We start from the raw sequence: 24,901 nt of genomic DNA, 5'->3' as shown, positions 1-24,901 counted from the left end.
CCTTTCCCATATAGGTATATTTTTTTATTCCAGTATTTTATTATTTCCCAGTATAATCTGCCTGAAACTGTTATCTCATAATCAGGCATTGTTAATGACGTTTTAACGTGTGAGAATGAGTGCCATTATTCGGAAAGAGTTGCTAGCCAGCCATTTCGAGATTGTAATGAGCACATGTCGCGCCTTGTAACTATAAGCGGAGTTTGCACGTCATTCAGTCTAACCTCAGGCGGAGACATTAAACGCGATTACTGTGTTTGCGCCAAACCTCGCTATTCAATTTGGAACAAACAGCGGAAAGCCCGGTATCAAGGCAAAGGCTGAGCAAACCTAGCATATCACCAAGTAATCAATCGTCTGAAACACTCTGTCTCTACACGCAGTAGCTAATGATTATCAGTTTAGAAGGCGCAGTGTTTAATAGGCGTGTGTGCGTGCGGGTTGTGGTGTGAGAGTGTTTTAGCAGGGAGGTTAACCTCCTTAGTCTCTGAAATGTTTGAGCTCGCACGGGACCCATGTGCGTGTTTGAGTTTGAATAATATCGCGTACGTCGCTACACTCGTACGCACACGACCAACCTTGAAATCACTCAAGCATCTGGAATGAGGCCTGGTCAGAATATATTTTTCCGCTGCTCTTTAACGAGGCGAGGCTAATCTCGACAGCGAATCTGTATCCCATTCAGCGGGAGCCGCAGCGAGGAACATTGGCTGTTAAGTATCAATATCCTCCGGCTCTTCTCCGCGCGGAGTGTCGGGCGATGTGCGCGTCAGCGGAAGGGCTCCGCCGCGCAACACTTATTACCCCGGTGTTTTCCGAGCCCCCGTATCTCGCTGACAGCTGGACGGGCGTTCTAAATGGCAGCTTGAAGGTCGAGAAAACGTGCTTCCTGCGGCCCGTTTGCTTTTCTGCATACATCTATACAAACCCTTAACAAACGGGTCTATTTAGGACAATATTTTAAGTGCAATACTGTATTACACCGAACTATGAAAGGGGTTTAAGGATGTCGACCTACTAAAGTTTCAAGAGCTATTTCTAGGCCTCAAAAAATTTAAAACTCAGAAGATCGCTCCAAGATTGTCGCAACTCCCAGAGTTAACGGAACAATGCAAGCCTTAGTAAAGCTTAAATTTAATGCTTTCACACCCACATTGTATGCCCCTTCGGCCGTAACTAATTTGCCTCCAGCTGGCATAGAGCCGTAGGTGCTTGTCTCAGCTGCTAAACCACAGTTTGAAGGTGTGAATCGCTCTACAAGATTGAGGTGTTCAGTGTGACCGTATGTATAGTATGTATTTTAACGTCTGCTTTTCACTTCTTTGACATGTAAAGTGTAAATGAAGTCGTAAAATACTAAACACCTCCCCCGACCAACCACTACCAATGTTGCAGATTAGGTGTAAAATCGAAAATTGAAATTTTGTTTTAAAATGGTGAAAATTGATTGGGATTGACAGACGTGTTTATTTATCTTTGGGTGGGTGGGTTGGGGTTGCCAGTATTCAAGATATACAAGCCAAGGTTAGAATCAGCAGCTGACATCTAAATGGAAAACACAATGAATTATGTTTTGTTGTGATAGCGCTTTAGGAAAATGAAATTTTCCATTACCCATCTGACCTTGTTAGAATATACAGGACAAGTCAAATTGCGGCACTACCTGTTCAATTTGCTGTATCGTATAATACCACAAGTCACATTAAAGGTGGCTATAAATTGGGGTGGGATTACAGTTAATGTTGCGGTAGATTTTTGTCAAGGCTTGGAGTTAGAAAAGTCTGGGTAGAGAAAGTGAGTGCAAACCAGGTCAGCTAAGTCTTACCACACAGGCCTGTCTCTAAAAGATGATCATATTTGGTAGCAAAACCAAAATGTAATTGTAAAAAGCATCAGTCTCACCCTTGTATTTCCTGTTCCAGTTGACGCCTGTCTAGTTTGTACCAACAGCATCTGAACAGTAATTTTATTCTGTGTGCAAATGCCAATTCACCAGGTCACTCATGGCAAATGGCTTCCTAGATGCTGTGGGTGAGAAAACTTGAGTATCGACCTCTTTTATGCGAGAGAAAGGACAGTGGTCCTGTCACAGAGGTGTTTTAAGAGGATTAAGAACCATGCACCATGGATGAATATATGGTATAATGAGTTGACTTGGACCTGTGAATGCCATGTACATAACACCTTGGTCATTCTCAGTAAACCTTATGTTTTTTTAAAAAAATGGTTCACCAGTATGTAAGATTAAAATACGGAGTGTAAAATACAGTGTAAAAGACACTCAGGATAAATAACTCTTTCATGTTGACATTTTAAGCACGCTCATAAAATAAGGATCAACAGGAATTAAAGAGCTTGAGCCATGGGTTGGAGATTCTCTTTTATTGCCATTTTAAAGTTTTTTTTTTTTGTAAAATATAAATACAAATGGGGTATTCTTTAATTACAAAGTTTAAACACATCTCCATAAACGATAAACACACCAATCAGAAACACTTACTGCAATTGACACCCCGTTATTTACAAGTTCAAGCACGCTTTGGGCCAAACGGCTTATATCGTTTTAGTATCTTAAAACTTATTTAATATTTTACAAAAAACACATGAAAATATCTTAAATTTCTCATCTTAAATAAGAGAAAAGAAAAAGCCAAGTCTGAACAAAGGTACAAAACTGCTCCTGAAGTTTGAGCTCTAAGAGAAACAAACCCAGAAGGTAATCTGCTTCCAACGGATGCGAACTCCATATTCAAAAATAACTTGAGCTTTCAAACGATATCCATTCACCTGACCAAGGCAGGTATGTCTGTAAACTAACGATGAGGTGCACAGTGTAGATTAGAGTAATACGCAGGAAGGCTTCGCCGACTACAGCCCTGTGAAAATGAACGCCTTGAGAATCCGCTCACTTCTCACGGCTCCGGCGCCTCGGCTCTCAAATTAGCTGTGGAAAATGTTGACGTTTCTTTTCTTTTTTTTCATGAGGGAGAAAAAAAAATAGGCAGCATATATAAAATGACACACAAATCAAAAGAAATATATTTATATATTTATTTATAAAAATAAGATAAATGTTAAATTAAGAGTCCTTCTGAATTAGAGCTGAACGCGTCACACCCTTTGGTGAGGAGAGACGGCTGTCTGTGTTCCCCTGCTATCTACACTATGTACAGGTGGGCGGGGCCCCGGCTGGGTCAGGACCTCGCCGTGGCAACGGGGTCCCAGCTGTCATCCAGACACTCCAGGGAGGAGCCGAGCAGGGCCACCAGCTCGCTGCTGATCTCCACCAGGTCCAGCAGCTCCTTGCTGTCTGGCAGGAAGCCCTCCAGCTCGTCCGGGCTGGAGAACAGCTGGCTGAGGGATGCCTGCTTGTAAAACTCCGCCTCTGCGATGGTTGCCACCTCGATGTTGGTGTATGTGGCGCGGAACGTCCGCGCCGACATCTTCAGCCTCTTCAGCACATCTGACAGCAGCAGCCAGTTCCGAGGCCTGAGGGGAATGAGGGAGAGGACGAGAGGTCAGAAACACAAAAGAACACCACTGTTGTCACATTCTCTTTATTCCGTCTTAATCCACTTCATGTGTTTTTTAGTACCTCTGTAGCATTTATTGTACGGGTCTCCAGTACTGCAGTTCTGTCATGGGTGCAGACACGCACGCACACACGCACACACACACACTCACACACACGTGGGCACACGCACGCACATGCACACAGGACCGGAGAGGAGCGGGAGACGCGATCTGATCGATGGCACTTAAAGCGTTTTAAGAGCAGGCCTTTGGGCGGCGGGCTGAGTGGAGCGCAGAGGAAATGCGAGCAGCGCTGAGAGCGCTTCGGCCGACGCAGGGCACAGCGCGGGAGAGTCATTAATACTGCATCAGGACGGAGCGGGAGGGGGTGGGGAGAGATGGAGGGATGGAGAGGGATGGAGAGGGATGGAGAGGCAGCTCCAGTGCGCCGCGGCCGTGCGGGAGGCGATTAGATCCTTCTGTGCTGAGCAGCGGCCAGCTCCGGCCATGCCCTCCACACAAAGCCCTTCCTCTCAGACACCGCCTGAGCCCGGTCCCAGCGGGGAGACCTCTAATAACCCCCCAGCCCCCAGGTGAGACTTATTACTTTATCAATACTCCACTAATAATGATCCGGGCCTCGGCCCTTTAATTAAAAGCCCTAAATGAGGGCAGTTACCCAACCAGGCTGGGGAATCTGGGTGACTGGTAATTACCAACCTTCCAACAGAATGCTTGATAAAAGGTAGGATTTACAAATTGCCCCTTCAATTACTGGAGATTATCACCGGGCTCGGCTCTAACTGGTAAAACCTGAAAGCCCGCCCAACGTCCGCCAGCGTGAGAACAACACCGAAACGAAATAAAAAGGCTGCCTCTGATGACTCTGAAGCGGTCTGAATCGGTGCTGGTGTTATGCGATAGGTGTTTGTACCTGTGGAGACAGCGTCTGGGCTCAGGGGCTGAATGAGGCGTGTGGGGGATGATGTTGAAAGTGACAGTGATGAATCCTCTCATTAAGTACAGTAATGTATCTGCTCACCCCTGGGAGAGGGACACCTGGATGTTGTAGCAGGGCAGGAGGGGCCGGTCGGAGAACTCAAACTCGAACACCTCCCTCTGCTCCTCCTCCTCCTCCTCCTCGCCCGGCCCCGGGGGGTTGGCCAGGATGTCGAAAGCAGACAGGTCGTCAGCAGGCTCTGTGGACGACAAAAAGAACCGAGTCACACCTCCCCCTTTCTGGAACTGTATGACTGTATGTCTTCATGTGGACACACACACACACACACACAATGCACAAGAATCCACCCCCACACGTACGTAAGAATCCTACCCACACACACACACACACACACACACACACACACACAAAAAGAATCCCCCCACACCCACAAACACACCCACACACATATGCATGCATGCATAAAAATCCTATCCTCTCACACACACAGGCTCCAGCACATGGCCTGCTGCAGTCCTGTGGGCTGTAAGGGGATTTATGCGCGACTGTGTGCCTGTCCAGGAGTGATTTGCGGCGAGCTCCTCTACAAAAACAGCGCGGTGTCACCCCTGGCGTTCGTCTGATCCAGCCCTGCCAGGTGTTTCCCTGAAGCTGGCTGCTCGGCACGGCTCCGCTCCCCCCTCCCAGCCCCCACCTCCACCCCCGAATTATTCCTGAATAATTCAGACACAGCGCCGTCTCGCAGACGTGCCTCTGAGCTTCCAATTGCCGGGAAAAGCACTTTCCGGATCAAATGAGTCACATTCTCATCCCTTCCCCTATATCTATTTATTCAAAATCTCATTTCAGCTTTCTAAATATATTTCTTTAGCAGGGATTGGGAATACACAAACACGGCAGCCTGGAGACGGCGCACGGCCGGCCAGCGTCTGAGGGCAGGGAGCAGAGCTGCAAGGAGCGGGAGGAGGAGGAGGAGGAGGAGGAGGGACGATACACCACTACAGTCCGTCTCAGCACTCAACCTCCGGGGGGATCTGACACTGAGTGGTGGGGGGAGACAGAAATACAGACAGGGAGAGAAAGAGAAAGGGGAAGGGAGAGAGAGAAGGAGAGAGAAATAGGGAGAGAGTGCGAGAGAGAGAGAGAAAGCGAGAGAGAGAGCACGAGAGAGAGGAAGAGAGAGAGAGAGAGAGAGAGCGGAAGAGAGAGCGCGCTCAAACAGAAGCTCTCTAAGGGCCCGCTTTTACACGCGAGGTTTTTTTTTTTTTTTTTTTTCCGAAGCGGCACTCAGAGAATCCAAAAATAGACGGCAAACGGGCGAGGGCCGTATCACGGCTGTGCAGTAATTCCAGGAATTAGGGGGACTGCGCGGCGGCAGAGGAGTATTTAACTGCTGGAGTGGAGCATATTGGATGTGTCCTACTGATATTTATCAGTTCGGGGGATTTTTTTCCCTCCATCCCGGCTTTGCGCTCACCTAAAGCCCATGGCCGATTACGAGGTTTATCGCTGGAGGACTTTCCTACATTCAGAGAGAAACGTGCTGCTGCCTCCCTCCCTCAGCCCGGGATGAAAAAACACGCCGGAGCCTTTGTTCCTCTTTAACATGGAGGGGAGAATATCAATAGGAAATGCAGGAGCGATCAGATGGCGCTCGCCTGACTATGGCTGGATCAATGCTGGTCTCCAGCAGGGAAGTGCCAGAGGCTCTCTGCGCTCCCGCGCTCCCCCCCCTCCCCCCTCCTGTGTTTTGGGGCACTCACCGCACACTGCGCTGCCGTAGAAGTCCCAGTAGAGGCGCGGGTCCCCGTCAGCGCGGCCCTGCAGGTCCGCAAAGTAATCTGTGGAGACAGGAGAGGGAAACGGTGCACGTCAGGCATTGGCAGGGGACGCACACGGCTCTCAGGAAGCAGCGCACACACACACAGACGCACACAGACGCACACACACAGACGCACACACACAGACGCACACACACACAGACGCACACACACACACAGACGCACACACACACACACAGACGCACACACACACACACAGACGCACACACACACAGACGCACACAGACGCACACACACACAGACACAGACGCGCACACACACACGCACAGACGCACAGACAGACACACACATACAAACACGCACACAGATAAGCGCACACACATGCTTCTAATCACCATTCATCTGCATCTCATTAGGACCGCTGCTGATCACAGTTCAATACGATCACGAAGTGTGCATATGTGTGCGTGGAGCTGAGCAGTTGGGTGGCAGTGAGGCGATCAGGGCATTATCTATTCCCCCTGTGTGCGCAGTCATGGTTAACGCGCCCCCCGCCCCTCTCCCCTCTGCGCGGCGGAGGCGGTGTGAGGTGAGGTGAGCAGCCGCGCGGCGCTTGATTAGAAATCTCCTGCTGAGAGCCAACAAATTGGGGGAGGAGCAGTAAATCAGCAGGGGAGACAGCGCGCCGGGACACGCCGCTGATTTACGGCTCTCCTGCACGCCGCGCCGCGCCGGGACCCAGCCATCAGACACAGAGCAGGGAGCGCGGCCCCCCGGGGCCGCACAGGGGCCGCCCCGCGGCAGGGCAGCGCCCCCACACACGCCCAGCTGCTCCTCTGACTGAAGTGCAGCGGGGCCGCGCGCGCTACGTTTTAATCTGCGATGTGTCGGGTGAGGCGGCTCGGGAGTGCCCCAGTGCACACAGGTCATTTGTTAACTCCTTTCACTAGACCCCCCCCCCCCCCCAGTCGCCACACAGAGCAGAGTAGCCTCTGGACACCTCAGACCCAAGGCTCGGATCATTCCACTTTCAGCAGGGCCAGACGGGGCAGGTGCAGTTTGGTTCAGAATGAACCAGTTTGTATCATATCCTGGCCATTTGCTTGTTTTGTCATAAAAACTACCTTACTGAAACCTTATCTACACAGCTGATGTAATGTACGCACAGACTGCCCATACCCTGTACCTACTCCGTTCTACTCACTGTCATACAGGGTATTATATGTAGTAGTCTACAGTTGCTATCCAGTTAATATAATTACCTTTGTCCACAATATTACTTTATGACACATTACAGGAATCAGGGTTTGCGGTCATGATATGGTAATAAGAGGCAGACTGGATTACTGAATATTCATTTCCATCAGTGGGATCATCTAAAACAGCAGACACTTTCAATTCCAACCATGTGTGATGTGACAAATGCAATACTAGTTCCTGCCATTTCCTGCTGAGTACGAGTGGCCGGTGAATTACTGGGTAATTCCAGTGAGCTCTCGGGGTGTGGGTTAGAATGTCGCAGCAGCGCCCACAGTCTCTAAATGGCTGATGTCGGAGGTGTCTGTTCTGTGCTATACATTTATTAAAATGATAAATGAATGCAAAGAGAGTGGACCTGACATTCGTACAACTATAATAAAATCAAAAACCTAAGTGAGGACAAAGCTGTAGGAGCTCACACTCAAGGTCAAATGCTTCACGTTGGGTATATTTACACATGGCGTCTGCACCAGTGTTGAGACTGCTCTCATCTTCAACACACTCAAGGAGCGATGAAATGCACTCCCCCTTCGTCCCCTGTGTATTTTCCCGCATCGCAGAGACGTCACCGTGCATCAGCGATCGGCCAGGTGTATTTCAGATGCAACAGGAGTCTTCAGGCATCCAAATTGCTCCCGTCGTGTTTGATGCGGGGGGATGTTCCCCGCGGCTCCTGGCTGCATTTGAAATGCTAAGCAGGGGAGGGTAATTAGCCGGGGAGAGGCAGCGCGGTTCCCAGCGCGGGCTCACAGGCTGCTGCTCGCCTGGCACTGCCACTCCGCGCTGCGCTCCGGTGCCCCGCCCCCTGCCCGCGCCCCGCCCCCTTCCCAGGCCACACCCCCCGTCCACACTTCCAGACTGCCTGCCCCTCTCGCCACACTGACACACCATTCCAGAGGAAGAGACGAAGCTCTCGTCTGCAGTGTCTCTCTGAAGCTCACACCGGTGTCCGCTGTTGCTTCACTGTGGGTTAGGCAATGATGGGAAAGCTAAAACGAAGCCCTACTCAACGTCAGCTGTACTGGAAGAAAGACAGATCGCGACCCTTGACCTAGACGCCAGGCACGCGGCCTCTCTCTCCTGTGCTGACATGATCACAGCATGTCACCGGTCTTTCGTTAATAACCACCGTATCTCATAACTATAATTTTCCTCTGCTCTAACTAGCTCTAAAGCATAAGAATTTGCTTTCATTACACACTCCCAAATGGCATCTTCCAGGTGACTTTCTTAGAGCTGAAAAATCCTATAAAACATTGAGCAGCAAAACAAGCACTTCAATCCCACAGGGCAAGATTATGAAAATAGCAGCTGCGCAAATGCCACAAATAGTGCTGTGGATTAGTGCGGACCTCCAGACACCCCATTCCAGCAATTCAGCAACTTTAAACCCACCACAGGGCGCAGCACTTTGAAGGGGAAATGAAGATTTCCCCAATCGGGCTAATCCCCCCTGTCATGTTGGAGTAAATATGAGGACGACTCGTCTTCGGCAGGAACACCCTCTGAAGGTGGCCACCGTATCTCAGGGTGTTTTACACTTAAAAGGTCAGTTTTACACACACGCACGCACACAGAGCGAAACGCAGGGCTGGAGAGCTGTGCCAAGCCTACTAAGTGACTGGGTTTGTATGCAGTGTGTGTGTGTGTGTGCGCGGTATGTGTGCGCAGTGTGTGTGTGTGTGTGTGTGTGTGTGCGCGGTATGAATGTGTGCGCGTGTGTGCGCGGTATGTGTGCGCAGTGTGTGTGTGTGTGTGTGTGTGTGTGCGCGGTATGTGTGCGCAGTGTTTGTGCGCGCGCGTGCAGTGTGTGTGTGCGCGGTATGTGTGCGCGCGCGGTATGTGTGCGCAGAGTGTGTGTGTGTGTGTGTGTGTGTGTGTGTGTGTGTGTGTGTGTGTGTGTGTGTGTGTGTGTGTGCGCGCGGTATGTGTGCGCAGTGTGTGTGTGTGTGTGTGTGTGTGTGTGCGCGGTATGAATGTGTGCGTGTGTGTGAGCGGTATGTGTGCGCAGTGTGTGTGTGTGTGTGTGTGTGTGTGCGGTGTGCGGTGTGGGAGCGTGCTGCCGCTGCAGGGCTAGGCTGATTAATAAAGCTCTGGGCTGACACAGCGGGGGTGGGGGAGGGGTACAGTGAGGAATGCTTCACTCTCTGAGCACAGAGCGCCGCGTTCTCTACATCTCTCTGAACAGCAGCGTGGCCTTCCCCTCAACACCACACACACAGACACACACACACACACACACACACACACATGCAGACACACGCAGACACACACACACGCAGACACACACACACACAGGCAAGCACACAATCCTAAAATACTGTACTCCACATATACACGTACACATATGTACACATACACATATATACACACACACACACACACACACACACACACACACACACACCACAGCCCCCAGAGCAGGCTGTAATCCTTTTTAGAGTCTACACCATGTCACAGTCTGCGCCCATAACTCCATGAGCTCAGATTAATATCAGCTTATTCCACACCATCATGGCTGCTGCTTAAAAAAATAAAGCAGGCTTGCTTTTCTAAAGAGCACGGGGAAAAACAGACAGACAACCTAAATAAAAATAATTTAAAAAAAAAAAATAAATAAATAAAAAATCCAAATCTGCTCTCAGAGGCCCGTATCCAAACACCGGGAAAACTTGAGCTTAAGTAAACACAGCAGCTGTTGCTAAGTAACCAGATACCCGAGCGAAGCGTGCCGAGGGCTGAACAACATCCCTTTTTCGCGGAGCGGCCGTCAGTTCCGAGAAGCGCAGTCAGCGGCGGAGCTCACCTAACAGGAAGCACTCCATTAGGTCGCTGTGGGTCATCTTCAGCAGGCCGCGGCCAGAGTAGGTGGCCAGCGTGGGGTCCGCGCCGTACGACAGCAGCAGGCGCACCACGTCCAGGTGGTCGTTCTCCACCGCGTCGTGAAGAGGCCTGGGGGGGAGAGAGGAACGCACACCGCCCGGTCACTACGGGGCTCGCCGCACCTGGTGCTTAAAACCCGCTTAAAACCCGCCGGCGATCGCGCTCGTCTACATTTATGCTTGGTCGCTTCAGTAGACGGTCTGATCCACAGCGACTGGGAAAGCAAAGCTACGTCAGTGGGTGTAAGAGCTGGGATGCCATGTCCAGGCACTCAGCCCTGCCCTTATCCACCGTGGGAGGAGGAATTCCACAGTTTTCATCAGCCAACACCCCCACAGACAGGCTCATACCAGCTCCTTTTCAGCTGTCCGGGTTCCTCCGGGAGCCTACGACTACTACAGGAGGGGCTTGACAGGGAAAAACAAATTCAAGGCCACAGTCTCAGCACACAATTTAACACCCCATACCAAGCACCAAATTTAACACCATACTCTCAGCACCAAATTTAACAGCTCATTCCAAGCACCAAATTTAACACCATACTCTCAGCACCAAATTTAACACCTTAATCCAAGCACCAAATTTAACACCATACTCTCAGCACCAAATTTAACACCTTAATCCAAGCACCAAATTTAATACCATGTTCTCTAATTTAATGCCATATTTTAAGCACCAAAATTTAAGAACACAGTCCAAGCACTAAATTTAACACCAAACTGTAAATCTACTGTATGATGTTGTTCCCTTTTAGCAGAAATATCATGAATCAAACTATCTGAATGCATTTTTTGATACTCCTACAAAAATCAATTTTCCACAAACAATTTAAATATATAAAGATGCTCTGAAACTCATGGGCATTTGATTTTTTTTTTTCAATGATCATTTTTGATCATTGATTCATTTCCAGGTATAAAGTGTTATTTATTAAACCAGTAGTATACTAGTTAACAGAATTTTCAAATTAATTACATTTTGCAGATTACGACAATGACAACAGGCTCATTCTTTTTTTATAATCTGCTGCACACTCTCTAATTAGCTCACACTGAAATAACGGACTTCAGTTTCTGAAAGCCTCCTGTTGATGTTAACCCATAATTACAAAACATGTAATTACAGGAGCTTTGGTAGCGTGCGCTCAAGGAGACAGAAAGGGAGCGTGGTGACGAAGCCTGGGGAGTCAAGGAGATGGTGTCTGACTCTGCTCTTCCCCAGCACCCTCTCAAGTGTGTGTGTGCATGTACTAATAAGTCTCTGTCTGTGGGCGTGTGTGTGTGTGTGTGTGTGTGTGTGTGTGTGTGTATCAGACAATGTCTCTGTGTGAGCAGGATGTTTGTGAGTGCGTGTGTGCGCGCGAGTGAATGTACCATTATTGTGTTTGTGCGTGTGTGTCTGTATCAGACAATGTCCCTCTGTGAGCAGGATGTGTGCGCGTGTGTGTGTCTGGCAGCGAGTGTGCGTGTGTGCTGTGTGTGTGCTCGGAGGCGGCCCGTGCCTGGTTCCGTCCTGAGCGCTGCAGTTGATGTCGGCTCCGTGCTCCACGAGGTGCTGCACAATAGACAGCCAGCCGCGGGCGCAGGCTTCATGCAGGGCGCAGTAGCCCGCGTTGTCACGGTGATTCACGTCACACACCTTGTTTTCCAGGCAGTACAGCACCACTTCCTGGAGAGAGAGAGAGAGAGGGGGGGGCGTGAGGAGCAGAGGAGACGCGGCAAGGTTACTATGGCTGTAACGGGAGCGCAATCTTCCACGGCAACAGACAAGGCCAAGGAAGTGACGGGCTCATAAAGCATCCCGCTGTCCTGGCGGTCACACGCGCGCTCTCCCGGCCGCGCTGTCGCTGCGAGCCCGCCCTTCCCCTCAGCGCACTGCGCAGTTTTCTTCCATTTAGAGTGAAGCGCGAGGGGCTGGAGCAGGCCGATAATTGGGCTACCGCGCAGGCCACTGGGGTGAACCCAGCTCTGCGCCTTTCCTTTATTTATTTATTTTTCTAGGAGCCGACAGAGGCTGGGATGAGCAATGGGCCTGGATTTAATACGCCGGGACTTGGGGAGAAAACAGCTCATTTGAACGTGTACAATCTTTTCACTTTTTCCTATTTCTATGTAAATTTGAGCGGCGCCGGGCGCGGCTTTTTTCCATAACGCTCTCCTTTCTGTGGCAAAGGGCCGGGCTGAGAGAGGCTCCTCCGACCTGTCAACAATGGCCAGATGGATCGTCTGGGCGTCTGGATAACAGGTCTGGTCCCGACAAACCCGCTGGTTTGGGTCAGTCAGACCTGTGTGTTCTCACTGTGGTGCTGAGGGGAATCTGAAACGACCTGAGCTCTCTCAGCAGCAGGACTCTTGACGGGACACAGCTTTAAAGTGTACGCCGCTGCCCTGTGCCCCCCTCTCAGGGGAGGCGAAAGCACAGGCTCACCCCTGACACTGTGCTTACGATGCGCGGCCTGGTCCGTGCTCCTCCGTTACCCAACCCGATGGGGAGGCTGCACTCCCTTTGTTAGGGAATCCTGATGGAATTTAAATGAAGCCAGTGATCAAAAAACAGGCAAAACTGTCTGAGCAGCTGACTCACATCATCTGAACAATGCGTCTGAATGAAAGACTTGCCTTGACAGGCAATCGTGAAGGATGGGCAAAGTCAAACAAATAAGGGAGTCTCTTGTGAGTGAGCTGGACGCCAGCATCACGGCTCGGCCTCAGACAGTGCAATTCTTCCCAGTGTGCGCCCCTCTGAGCGGCGTGTGCAGGGGACTGGGATCAGGGCTCAGGAGCACAGACGACTGAACTTCCAGACAGAAATCACACGCACAGGCAGAGAGGCCCACCTCACAGTGTGGCCCGTTAGGGCAGACCAAACACATTTACAGCACAAACCCCCTGCCCCTACACACTCTAGCAGGCCTAAGCCTGGGGAAGCAGCTGAAGGTCAACACAGAGGCTACTTGTTGATCCATGCAACTGCAGCTGTATGGCTTGGCTAGTTAGCATTCCCTAGTCTGTGTGTGTATATATATTATATACAAACACACACACATGCTCCGATGCAAAGGGGGGTGGGGGAGGAGGGGCCCTCTTCATACCCCGGGTTAATGCAATAATGAGAATGCAGGTTTTTAATGATGCCCTTCCCCATTCATGCACGTCTCGCTGGCCCCATTCACTGCAGGCGCCTGATCGGTAGCTAGGATACCGCATGAAGCTGCAGCCGGGCCCACGCGAAGGAGGCCGGACGCCGCCGCACTGAACTCTCAACCCCCCCACCCCCCAAACGGCGCCGGTGACCCCCACCCACACACCCACGCGTGTGGAGTTAGACCGACGGGAGAGCGGCTGGCTTCACAGACCCACGCAGACTAACTCCTCAAAGAGCAGGGAACCTGGGCGGACGCAGACCAGGCCGAGGCTCCCTCCCTGAGAAAAACACGCCCCCCGGGTCCCGCTCACACACCTGCGGGCCGCCTGACCCCGACCCGGAGCCCGCGAGCTAGCCTGGGGAATTCCTCTCGCAGAGCGCAGGAGGCTAGCTTTCAGCGCTGGGAGTTAAGCATTGCATTAAACAGACAATAAAGCTCTTTAATAAGCAGGGGAGAGCGCGGGCTCTTATTGAAAGCTGTAGATCGCGGCGAGTCGCTGATGTCTCTGCAGTAAAACGAGACGCCCTCCAATCCCCCCTCCCCCCACTCTCCTTTTTAATCTCCTTCTCTAGAGTGCTTCCCTGCGCTCAGCCGCAATCAATGCATCAACATTAATTCATGTTTAACCCTTTACAGCAGCGCAGCGCGCCGCACACATCTCACACAGATCTCATCACACACGCACACACCGCACTCCTGCCCAACACACACCTTCCAAATTAAGGTAGATCTAACATCGGAACCTCAGAGAACACACGCGCGCACGCACACACGCACACACGCACACACGCACACACGCACACACGCACACACGCACACACACACACACACACACACACACAGAGCTTTCTTTTTAAAAGCGGATGAAATGGCACGCGCAGAACTCCGGCAGGAATGCGAGTAATGTAGAGGACTCAGATGTCTCCTGTTTATGCGATTATCTGCGCACTCGCTGCTCCGCTAAGGTGGAGCTACTTGAAACCCTCAATTAGGCACGAGAGCCGCTGCTTTCGCCCAGACCCCCCCACCCCCGTCACCCACCCACCCCCCCCCGGGCTAGATCAACAGCCATCTCCACAGCGCCCTGGGCTCCGACCCTGGCGGTCAGCGCTGTGGGGCAGATTTAGAAGCTTCTACAGGCGCTGTGGAGGACGTGCCGCTGCCTGGGAGCGGCTCTGATAAAGAGCGCGGCCAAAAGCCTTTTAATTGAAAGAGATTTGACGAGCGCTCGGTGCGTGGGCGGAGGGCTGGCGCCGCGACTCGCCGAGCTGGCAGGCGTCAGCGCTGCGGCGCGGGAGCCATATTCCCTCGCAGCTCCGCACGGGCAGGACCAGACACGAGGAGTCGGGGGAGGGGGGGAGGGAGGGGGAGGAGGGCTGGGAGCAGTGGGTGGGGGGGGCGGTCTGAGGGCCTCTGTTCCTCCCAGTGGGGGGGAGAGAGCCCGCGAGTCCCAGCCTCAAACATCAAAGGGCAGAGCGGACACGGCGCGGAGGAATCCCAGCGCAGATCAACCCGAATAACACCGACCGCATTGAGCGGAGAGTGTGCGTGTGTGTGTGTGTGTGTGTATGTGTGCCTGCGTGTGTGTGTGTGAGGCTGAAGTGTGTGTGTGTGTGCGTGTCTGTACGTGTCTGCGTGTGTGTCAGCATGGCGACGCTCTCCGGCAGCCTCGTTCTTCCTGGGATTATTAGCACTGCCAGTAGCCGCAGCAGGTACCTGGGAGAGCGCGCTCAAACCGCCTAGGCTTCATTTGCAACTCCCCTCATTAACATTTTAAACGCAGCAGCGGCGTGCCTTTAAACCGGAGAGCGCTGCTTTCATGTGCAGCGACAAGAATCACAAAACCAAATTAACATGAAATATGCAGAGGGCCGGACGCGGGGAGGGGGAGTGCCAGCGGCCGAGGGCGGGGGCGGGGGGGGGGCGTTCCTGGCACGCACGGCGGGGACTGCCGGACTCGAGAGGCCGTTACGCAGGCACCGCCGTGAGGAATCGACGCGGTCACATCGCATCCGCTCCCGCTAAAATGTGTCAGTGGGTGTTCGTGCGTCTCGCTTCTCGGTGGAGTTGCCAGCTCTCCTTTTATTCTGGGTTTCACAGGTTTCATCCGTAACTGCTGACAGCATTTAATGAAATACAGAAACACACACCTTCACGGGCTTTAGGACACATCGCATTTACCTGTAAAAATAACGTGTATTTCCCCAGCCCATTCTCACAAGAGGACACACACACACACAGATGCACGCGTGCACACGCGTGTGCGCGCACGTGCGCGCACACACACACACACACACACACACACACACACACACACACACACACACACACACACACAGACCAGGAAAGCAGGACTAGTGAAGTGCTGCCAGGCTGCCGTCTCTCCGCATGTTGCGTAACGGCAGCCCCTCCACAGCCTGCGTGTGTTTGGGAGAGGGTGGGAGACTGGCGCCCTGCCCTGGGGTGGGTGCGGGGCTAATTTTGGGGAGCGAGCGCGGATCCAGCAGCCGCGAGCGGTGCGGCCTCGCGGCCTCGTCCTCTCTCTCTCTCCCTCTCTCTCGCTCGGGAGCCCCAGGGAGCTGCCCACGGCTTATCGCACACACGCAGTCAGAGAGGCGCTTCCTGCCTGGAGAGGGGGGCGGGCGGAAAAAACCTGCCATTACGAAAACAAGACGCTGACCGCTGCGCAAACAACAGCAGCGGGACGGGGGTACACGCGAGACAGGAAATGACCCGTACCCTTCCTGTGCAGCACAGAAACGCAGCGCCGCTTTAAACCCTGACGCCTCGGTGCCATGCCGCTGTCCCCACCCTTCTGCCAGTGGGGTCAGAGGCCCCACACGGTTGGCGCTCTGCGGGCCGCGGGTGGAGGAAATCGCAGCTGTCAGGACTCTTTACAAAGACGGGAGAGCGGGAGATTTCGGGCAGACTCCGGGGTTAATGAAGCCGCACCCCTGACCAGTGAGAGACGGCCCTGCTGGACACGACTAACACCCCCCACCCTCCAACGCGTGCAGCTATCTGACAGAGCAGGGTCTGGGGACGACAGGCAGCTAATGGGCTAAAACTTCGCCCATTTAGCACCTTCCTCACAAAGCACCTTCACCAGGAAGAATAATTAAGGCTCGCGTCGTGGAGAGCACTTGTCGGATAACTGATTGAGCTTTAATGGCAAAGAGCAATTTTGCCTGAAAGCGCAAATGCCAAAGTGGTCTACAGGAGGGGAAAAAAAAAGAGAGGAAATGATGGGTCTGCATGAGTGCGCACACACACACACGCACGCACGCACGCACACGCACACACATACGCACGCACATACGCACGCACATACGCACGCACATACGCACGCACACACACATGCACACACACATGCGCACACACATACGCACACGAAAAATTGTCCTCAGTCCTCTTATATGCTGGGAAGAGGCATCAGACAAGACAAAGGCAAATTCAGCGGGGATGAAAAGGGAAGAAAAAAACACAACAGACAAACAGGGGAAAAAACAGGCGTGCGGCTGTTTTCGGAGGGCAATTTAGAGGAGTCTTTTTGTCACAGAAGGCAGAATGACTTAATGAAGTAAGGCAGAGGTGATGTGAAGGGGGAGGGGCATTCATTTTCTCCGACAGACCAGCGAGCGAGCGAGAGAGAGAGATTGTGTCTGTGTGGGGCAGGCAGGAAGGACAGTCAGAGAGAGAGAGAGAGAGAGAGAGAGAGAGAGCCTGAGCGTGAGTGAGTGTGAGCGAGGGAGGGAGGAGGGGGAGAGAGGGAGAGGGGGGTACCGGTGCGTGCGATCTGACAGCGCAGCGAGCTGTAGGATATGCGACGGGCCAGTCCTGCCTGTCCCAGTAAACAGACCGAGCCATTGGAGCAAGCCAGGGAACAGCAGCTGCTCCACCCCCGCCCGTTCGCCCGCCCCACACACACACACACACACACACACACACACACACACAGAGCAGCTGGCCCACACGGAGGGCAGTGAGGAGGGGACCCGCTTAGGTACGCCATAAACAGCCTTTCAAACAAAGCATTAATTTTATTTTTAATCCGTGATAAATTCTCTGCCTCTCTGATGGAGTGGTGCTAATTGCGTGTCTGCCGTGACCTCGTCTCCGCGGCGGGCGGAGAGGCGCTGCAAGGGAGGAGGGGCGGTGCGGGCCAGACTATAAAGAGAGGCCGCGCTTCGCACGTAGGCCGCTTTGATCCTTAAAGGGTCGTGCGCTCTCTCATTTCACTTCCTCCGCGCACGCTGCTTTCATCTCACCGGGACCCACCCGCACCACGCGTCCCGGCCTACTTACGCTCCCGTTCCGCTGGAGTAAAACACCAAACACGATCATTTCAGAACACTTCGGAAATGTTTTTATTTCATCACACCTTGGGTACCTACAGTATTTAAAAGAAACTGCCGCCATGTTAGAGCCACGAGGAAAGCAGACTTCATGTCGTGGCCCCTCTGCTAAGCTTCCCGGTTGGAGGGGAGTGGAGTGAGCGTGTCTGAGGCGGTAATCGCTCGTTTCCCCAGCTCCGCGGCGGCTCCATAACTAATCCACAGCCTCATTAATCCGGGGAGAAATTCGCCATGGACGCTGCTGTTCCCAGGGCTTTCGCTGATCGCCGGGGTTTTGCTGATGCGGAGTGCGTGGGAGAGCCGCGAGCGGAAGGGATCCGGGCAGCGAGGGGTTAAGGAGCTGCGGGAGATTAGAGTGGGGCGGCGTGCGTCTGTGTGCAGGCGGGCGGGCGCGCTAAGCGATTGTTCGTGCCTGTCAGGGACTCTCACGTGTCACAGTCGGTCTCACGGAGAATTAATGAGGTGCGCGGGGGCTGGCTGACTCACGGAAAGGAAGAACAGGGAGGGGGGGGGAGGGGGCGCAGCCGGAGAAAGCCGCTTACCTCGTATCCCAGACGCGCGGCCCTCTGCAGCAGAGTCTCTCCGGCGTTCTTGTTGACGATCAGCCTGCGTGCCTCGGGTGGCATGGGCCGGCTGACGGGCGTGTCCGCGGGGGGGTTCCCGGCGGGCACCGGGCAGGGCTGGGGTGTGGCGGCCGGTGTCTGCTGGGGGGCCTGGGGCGCGGCAGGGCAGGGCGAGGCAGGGCGGGGCTTCGCCGGGGACGAGTCGAAGTCTGACAAGGACGCTGACCTCTTCCGCGACGCCCTCTTGAGGCCGGCCTGGGCGGGGGGGAAAGAGAGAGGGAAGCGCTCAGTCATGGTCACACGCTCACACTCACACGCACCCAAGCCTCCTCCCAGCGTCACTCTTCACGCCCCGCTAGCCGCTGGTTGAGTCACTCTGTTTTCTACAACAGCGGCAGCCAGATCCCACAGCAGGCAGCCAAGCGGCCTTATCAGCGGGAGGAAAGGCAGGTAAAGGCAGGTACTCCTCGAAACGAGGCTTCCAGTCGCCACGGAAGGCTGGTATTCAGTGGCAAGGCGGAAAGAGTGAGAAGAGGGAGAGCAAGCTGTGTTGCTCTTTAAAAGAGCGTATCCTCTCTTTCTGTCCCTTTCTCTCTCTCCCTCTCCTTCTCTCTCTCCCCTTTTCCCTGTCTCCCTCTCATTGTCTCTTTCCCTTTTTCTCTCTCTCTCTCTCTCTCTCTCTCTCTCTCTCTCTCTCTCTCTCTCTCTCTCTCTCTCTCTCTCTCTCTCTCTCTCTCTCTCTCTCTCTCTCTCTCTCTCTCTCTCTCTCTCTCTCTCTCTCTCTAAGCTCCGCGGAGGCTGTCGCCCGTGCTGGCCCAGGGTGAAGGAAGGGGGAAGTGCTAATTATTCACAGCCACAAGTTCACAAGGCTTTGCGGTGCTGGAGGCCTGCAGACACCGAGCACGTTAATAAATGTCACCGCTTCGCTCCTCGCAAAAGGAGGCTGGGGGGAGGGGCGGCGGGGGCTTGGGGGCACGTTCTACAAACTCATTTATATCCACGGGGGTTTGTCAGGTGGGGCCGGGGATGCTGCGCTGAGCGCGTGCGTGCCTCCCTGCTGCGGGCCCGATTCGAGCAGGCCGAGGGAACCGCCACTCAAACACAGCGCTTTGCATGGGGGGGGCGGGGGGGAGGAATCTTCTAACCGCTTGGCGCTTGTTTTCCACTCTCTGGCAGCGATATTCAATCCAGGGCGACTCCCACCGCTCCGGCAGACGAGCGTCTGTCAGCGATCCTGCTCACAGCCAGGAAAAGTGAAACAGGAAACAACAAGACGCTGTGCTAGAGAGAGGGGGGGGGGGGGGGGGGGGGGGGGGGGGGGGGGAAAGAGAGAGAGAGAGAAGAGAAGAGAGGGAGATAGACAGAGGGAGAGGGAGGGAGAGAGAGAGAGAGAGAGGGATAGAAGGACAGAGAGAAAGGGAGAGACCGAGAGGAGGAGAGAGATAGAGAGGGAAGAGAAGGACAGAGAGAGCTGGAGAGAAGAGGAGAAGAGAGAGGGAGAACAAGAGGGAAAACAAAGAGGAGACAGAAAGAGAGCGAGAGCGAGGGAGGGAAAGAGGGAGAGAGCGAGGGAGGGAAAGAGGGAGAGAGAGAGAGGGAGGGAAAGAGGGAGAGAGAGCGAGGGAATGAGGGAGAGAGAGAGCGAGGGAGGGAAAGAGGGAGAGAGAGAGAGGGAGGGAAAGAGGGAGAGAGAGAGAGAGGGAGGGAAAGAGGGAGAGAGAGAGAGAGGGAGGGAAAGAGGGAGAGAGAGCGAGGGAATGAGGGAGAGAGAGAGCGAGGGAGGGAAAGAGGGAGAGAGAGCGAGGGAGGGAAAGAGGGAGAGAGAGAGCGCGAGGGAAAGGGAGAGAGAGAGCGCGAGGGAAAGGGAGAGAGAGAGCGAGGGAAAGGGAGAGAGAGAGCGAGGGAAAGAGGGAGAGAGAGAGCGCGAGGGAGAGAGAGAGAGCGAGGGAAAGAGGGAGAGAGAGAGCGAGGGTGGGAAAGAGGGAGAGAGAGCGCGAGGGAGGGAAAGAGGGAGAGAGAGAGCACGAGTGAGAGCGCTGGGCGGTGAACAGCAGGACGTGAGGGCGGGGGGGGTCTGCGATGCTGGCAGCAGAGTGGGGCGGAGCGGGGAGGGCTGGGGCTCATGTCCGCCCACCCCTGAGGAATTACGCGCCGGAGCAGCTGTCAGCGCGGCCCTGCCACTTCCCGCTCCGCGTGCTCAAAAACAGGCCCGCGGCCCGGCCCCTCTCCACCCTGCGCCCTCTGCGCCCGGCACATTCCTCGGGACGGGGACAAAGCCCTGCGCTGCGCAGCGAGAGCCGTGGGGCTCCTCGTTATGCCAGGAATGCGCATTGTCCCGGCGCTGCACGCCGTCCGCCGCACCCCTCCCCCCCGCCGGGAGGCTGCGCTCCGTGCAGGGGGAGGTCACGGCAGCGCAGAGCAGAGCGGAGCGGAGCCGCTGCCCGCCGCTGGAGCATAACTAATGCGCGGGAGGGAAACGGCGGGGGAGAATGCCGCTCTTCACAGCGCACCACTTACACTGACCTCCGGCAGACCCCCCGCAGGGCCCTTCCACACAGCCACAATAAGGCCTTTAATTGGAATGATTAGGGCTGTTGTGATTTAAAACATATTTGGGCGACTCCTTCTCTTAGCCGAAGGGGCCCCACTTTCTGCTGTTGTTATGGTTGCTGAGCGGTTTTGGTCTTAGCTCCCACAAGCGCCCCACCTCCCCCCACCTCCCCCAACGCGCACACACACACACACACACACACACACACACACACACACACAGTCCCTCACAAGACAGACACACACTCACCTTGTGCTCGGGGGTGGGGGTGGGGTCGGGGTCGGGGTCCGGGTCGGGGTCCTGCTGGCCTTCAGTGGTCTGGGACGTCCCGCGTCGCTCCCTTAGACTGATGTGCTTGGTCTTGCACTGCCGCTTGCCGATGGGCTTGTCTAGGTCGCCGATCCTGCGCAGCCGGGGGGTCGCATCCCCATCCCTGCCCGGCGAGGTCGGGCCCGAACCGCTGACCTTGCGGTGCTCCTTGAGCCGCTGCCGCTTGTCAGAGAGCCGGGCGGGGGCCTGGGGCGCCCGGGGGGAAGGGAGGTCCAAACAGTCCCTGTGTGCCGGGGTGAGTCCTGCGGAGAGAGCAGAGGGGCACGTGGTAATGAGGCAGAGCAACCTGACAAAACAACTATACTGCTGTTACCTCACACACACTCACACACACACACACACTCACGCATGCATGCGCACACACACTACAGTTACACCTCTCTCTCACACACACACACACACACACTACAGTTACACCTCTCTCTCACACATACACGCACACAAGCGCACATGCACACACACACACGCTAGTTACACCTCTCTCTCACACATACACGCACACACGTGCACGCACACAAGCGCACATGCACACACACACACGCTAGTTACACCTCTCTCTCTCTCACACATGCACACACGCACACTACAATTACACCTCTCTCTCATACCCTCACACACACACGCACGCACGCACAGACACACACAACAGTTATACCTCTCGCACGCACACACAGATGTTATCTCTGAAACACACACTAGTGTTGCCTCTCACAGTCGCTCACACTACAGAAATGAACAACAACAATGAAAAAGTTACAGCGCGCTCACCTCTCTAAGGTCAGATTGCGTAAGAGTACGTAAGAGGGGGAAGCACGGGCTTGAGGGAACAGTTAAGGTTTTAATGCAGCCTCTAACTAATAAGGCTGTCCGCTCTGGTGTGCGCCAGCCAAGCATGGAGGAATGAAAACAAAGCCCGGCTCCAGATGGGGGCTGGGGGAGGGGCGGGGGGGGAGCGTCTGACAGGAGGAGAGCCCGAGCTGCCGTGTTTGTGTTCCCTCGAGCGGCGGGACGGGCGTCAGAGCGCCGCGGTCATGTGACGCGGGCGCGAGCGGGAAAGGCAAACCGCCGGCGGTGTGCTGCAGCTGCTGCTCTCCCCGCTGCCACTCCCTGAAATCCTTCAGAAAAGCCCTTTATGAAATGCAGCGCACAGTTCTGCCCTCTCCATCTGCTAAATTATTTATGGGGATGTGTCTCAAAGCAAACGTGCTTCCAGCAGCCGGAGCACAACCTGCCAGAGAGGGGGCTGGGGCAAAATAGGGAGACAAAGGTGTGTTTCTCTCTCTCACACACACACACACACACACACACACACACACACAGCTCACACACACACAGCTCACAGACAGCCCCCCCCCACCCCAGCAATAAGCACCCGAGGCAGGCTCTAGAGGAAGAAACAGGCCGAGAAGTAGGAAGTGTGAAAGAGCTCCTGTAATGAGAGCGGCATGCTGTGGCTTCTGCTGGAGACCGCCGCGCACTCTCGCCCTCCTCGCATTTCACTCGCAGTGTAACCTGCACCTGCTCCCCCCCCCCCCCCCCCGATGCAGGGGGATGGACCGACGGCCCCTCAGAGCGCAGTGCAAGGCATTTTCTGTAAACCCAAACCCCTGTCCAATAAGGCCCAATTCACACCCGATCCAATTCTTCCCCCAGAGCGCAGTTAAGAACGGTCCCCCCCCCCCCCGAATCGAATCTGCAGACGTCGAAATCTGCCCCGGCGACATTCCTCCTTCAATTAGCACTCGTGCTGAGAGAGCGGGACAGCGCTGCTGTGGAGCCCACGCACACACACCCGAGTGGCCCCTGTGATCTGCCCACAGGTACGCACAGGGGCAGAGCCTCCTGCCACTCACGCCACGGCGCAGACAGCAGCAGCAGGAAGGGGCCGGGCCTCCGCCTGGAACAGGCTCGCTCTTTATTATTACGTGTAGTAAGTATCCGAGGCGATAGGAATTCTCCTTTCCAAAGAGTGAAACCGTATATGCTGCCGGAGACGTATTTGGACTGCAACATCTGGGGGAAATTACGTAGCCATTAGCATGCATCGGGGCAGAGCTTTGATTTATGACAGCACGGCGCTGGCGCGGGCGCCCTCTCTCTCCCTCTCTCTCCCTCTCCGAAGGCGCTGCGTTAGCCGAGTGATCGGGGCGAGCCTTTGATTCGCCGCAGAGGGGAACGAGGGGGGGGAAACGGAGCGAAAACACGGAAACGCGTGCGGAGCTGGGGGGCCCTGTCTGCAGCCCCCCCCCCCCTCCCCTGCGCCGAGCAGGCACCTCAATCTCGGGGAGATCCGGCGTCGCCGGGCCGCTTAACCGGCAGCTATTTGCAGAGCGCAGAAATCCCACGGCTCATTATTCCGCGGCACGCATTGTCTGAGCGGTGTCATTAAGGAGGCGGGTGGGAGCGGGGCCCGGGGTTCGCCGTCAGTCAGGCGGAGACGTTACCGCCAGGCGCGCAGCCAGGGCCGGCGCGGCGGGAATCGCTGCACCCCCCCACCTCTCCCCACCCCCCCCCTCCCGAAATGATCTGACAGCGCTCGTGAGCGTGACGGGCCCGGGCCCCCGTTCCGCCTGCCTCTCTCTGAGGGATCTGTCCCTCCTCTCCGCAGATGAAAGCCCTCGCAGGTGACATTTTCCCCCTGAGTGCTGTGGCAGCTCAATTGGCCATGCTCTTACGTTCGGCTGAATGTGAGCACCTAACAGGCCTCCCCGCACTCCACAGAGAGGAACAGGAAGCCATCGGTCACATCGTGTCCCCCTGCCCTCGCAACACAAAAAAGCGCCTTTTAAAGCAGGTGACAGTGAGCCGTCGCCAGCGTTCCTGAAAGGAGGGGGGAAAAAACGTGCCAAAGACAGCTTCATCAGGGTCGCATTTTTGGGCTGTGGCGACACTGCAATCACAGGATAGGAATGAGCGCCCGTAAATTGCAGCAAGCAGCACCCATTTGGACGCGTCAAGGAGCGGAGAAACAAAGGCTTCCTCCCACCGCTGTGAGGAAAAAACAAAAGCATGTCCCTGCACCCTGGCTTCCATACCTTGTCTGGAGTCGCTGCTATAGAGCACCTCGTCACACCAGCTCCTGTTGACCTCTGACCTCTTCTTGGCTGGTCTCTCTTCCAGCAGGCTGGCCCTGACCTTCCTGTCCCTGCCGGCATCCGGGGCGCCGAGCAGCGGGGGCGGGGGGAGGGCGGGGCCGCGAGGCGCCGTGATCTGGGCCCCCTCGGGGGAGTCCCCGCTCTCCCACAGCTCCCGGAGGTGCTGCAGGCGGCGCGGCTTGCGCAGCCGAAGGCCCGTCAGCTCGATGCACACCTTCAGGTTTTTCACCTCCTCCAGGAGCTGCTCAGAGGGGTGGGCGAGGTCCCCCTCGGGCCAGGCATCTGAAGAGACAACGCGGGTTAATGACGGGGCGCCCCCCCTGGACCCACCCCCGCTCTCGGCTGAATCGGGAGCTCCGGTGCCTGGCTAGGGCTTGGCCCTCCAGGGCCAGGGCTTAGAGGCATTTCGCTCCCGGCTGCGTAACCCTGCTGCGTAGCCCTACACAGGCCGCGTCTGCCTGCAC

At 54.9% G+C, this 24,901-nt stretch overlaps 1 protein-coding gene across 3 annotated transcripts in view; it reads right to left on the bottom strand.

Annotated features, from left to right (window-relative positions):
• Positions 1–3,021: 3,021 nt before the first annotated feature.
• bcor (BCL6 corepressor) overlaps positions 3,022–24,901 on the bottom strand; it is a 46,956-nt gene continuing 25,076 nt past the window's right edge. For 2 of the 3 annotated variants that reach the window (XM_036545023.1, XM_036545025.1), the window contains 8 exons: positions 24,378–24,719; positions 21,262–21,584; positions 18,441–18,716; positions 11,900–12,066; positions 10,322–10,467; positions 6,238–6,315; positions 4,556–4,712; positions 3,022–3,489 (listed from right to left, as the gene is read on the bottom strand). In XM_036545023.1, the coding sequence (XP_036400916.1) occupies positions 3,195–3,489; positions 4,556–4,712; positions 6,238–6,315; positions 10,322–10,467; positions 11,900–12,066; positions 18,441–18,716; positions 21,262–21,584; positions 24,378–24,719 (1,784 nt within the window). In that variant the 3' untranslated portion in view covers positions 3,022–3,194. The remainder of the gene's footprint in view (positions 3,490–4,555; positions 4,713–6,237; positions 6,316–10,321; positions 10,468–11,899; positions 12,067–18,440; positions 18,717–21,261; positions 21,585–24,377; positions 24,720–24,901) is intronic. The other variant, XM_036545026.1, reaches the window with a different exon arrangement.

This window comes from Megalops cyprinoides, chromosome 14 (genome assembly GCF_013368585.1).
Source record: "Megalops cyprinoides isolate fMegCyp1 chromosome 14, fMegCyp1.pri, whole genome shotgun sequence".
NCBI classification, from domain to species: Eukaryota; Metazoa; Chordata; class Actinopteri; order Elopiformes; family Megalopidae; genus Megalops; species Megalops cyprinoides.
Note: the sequence above shows the minus strand (reverse complement) of the source record. Positions and strands in the feature narration are given on the sequence as shown.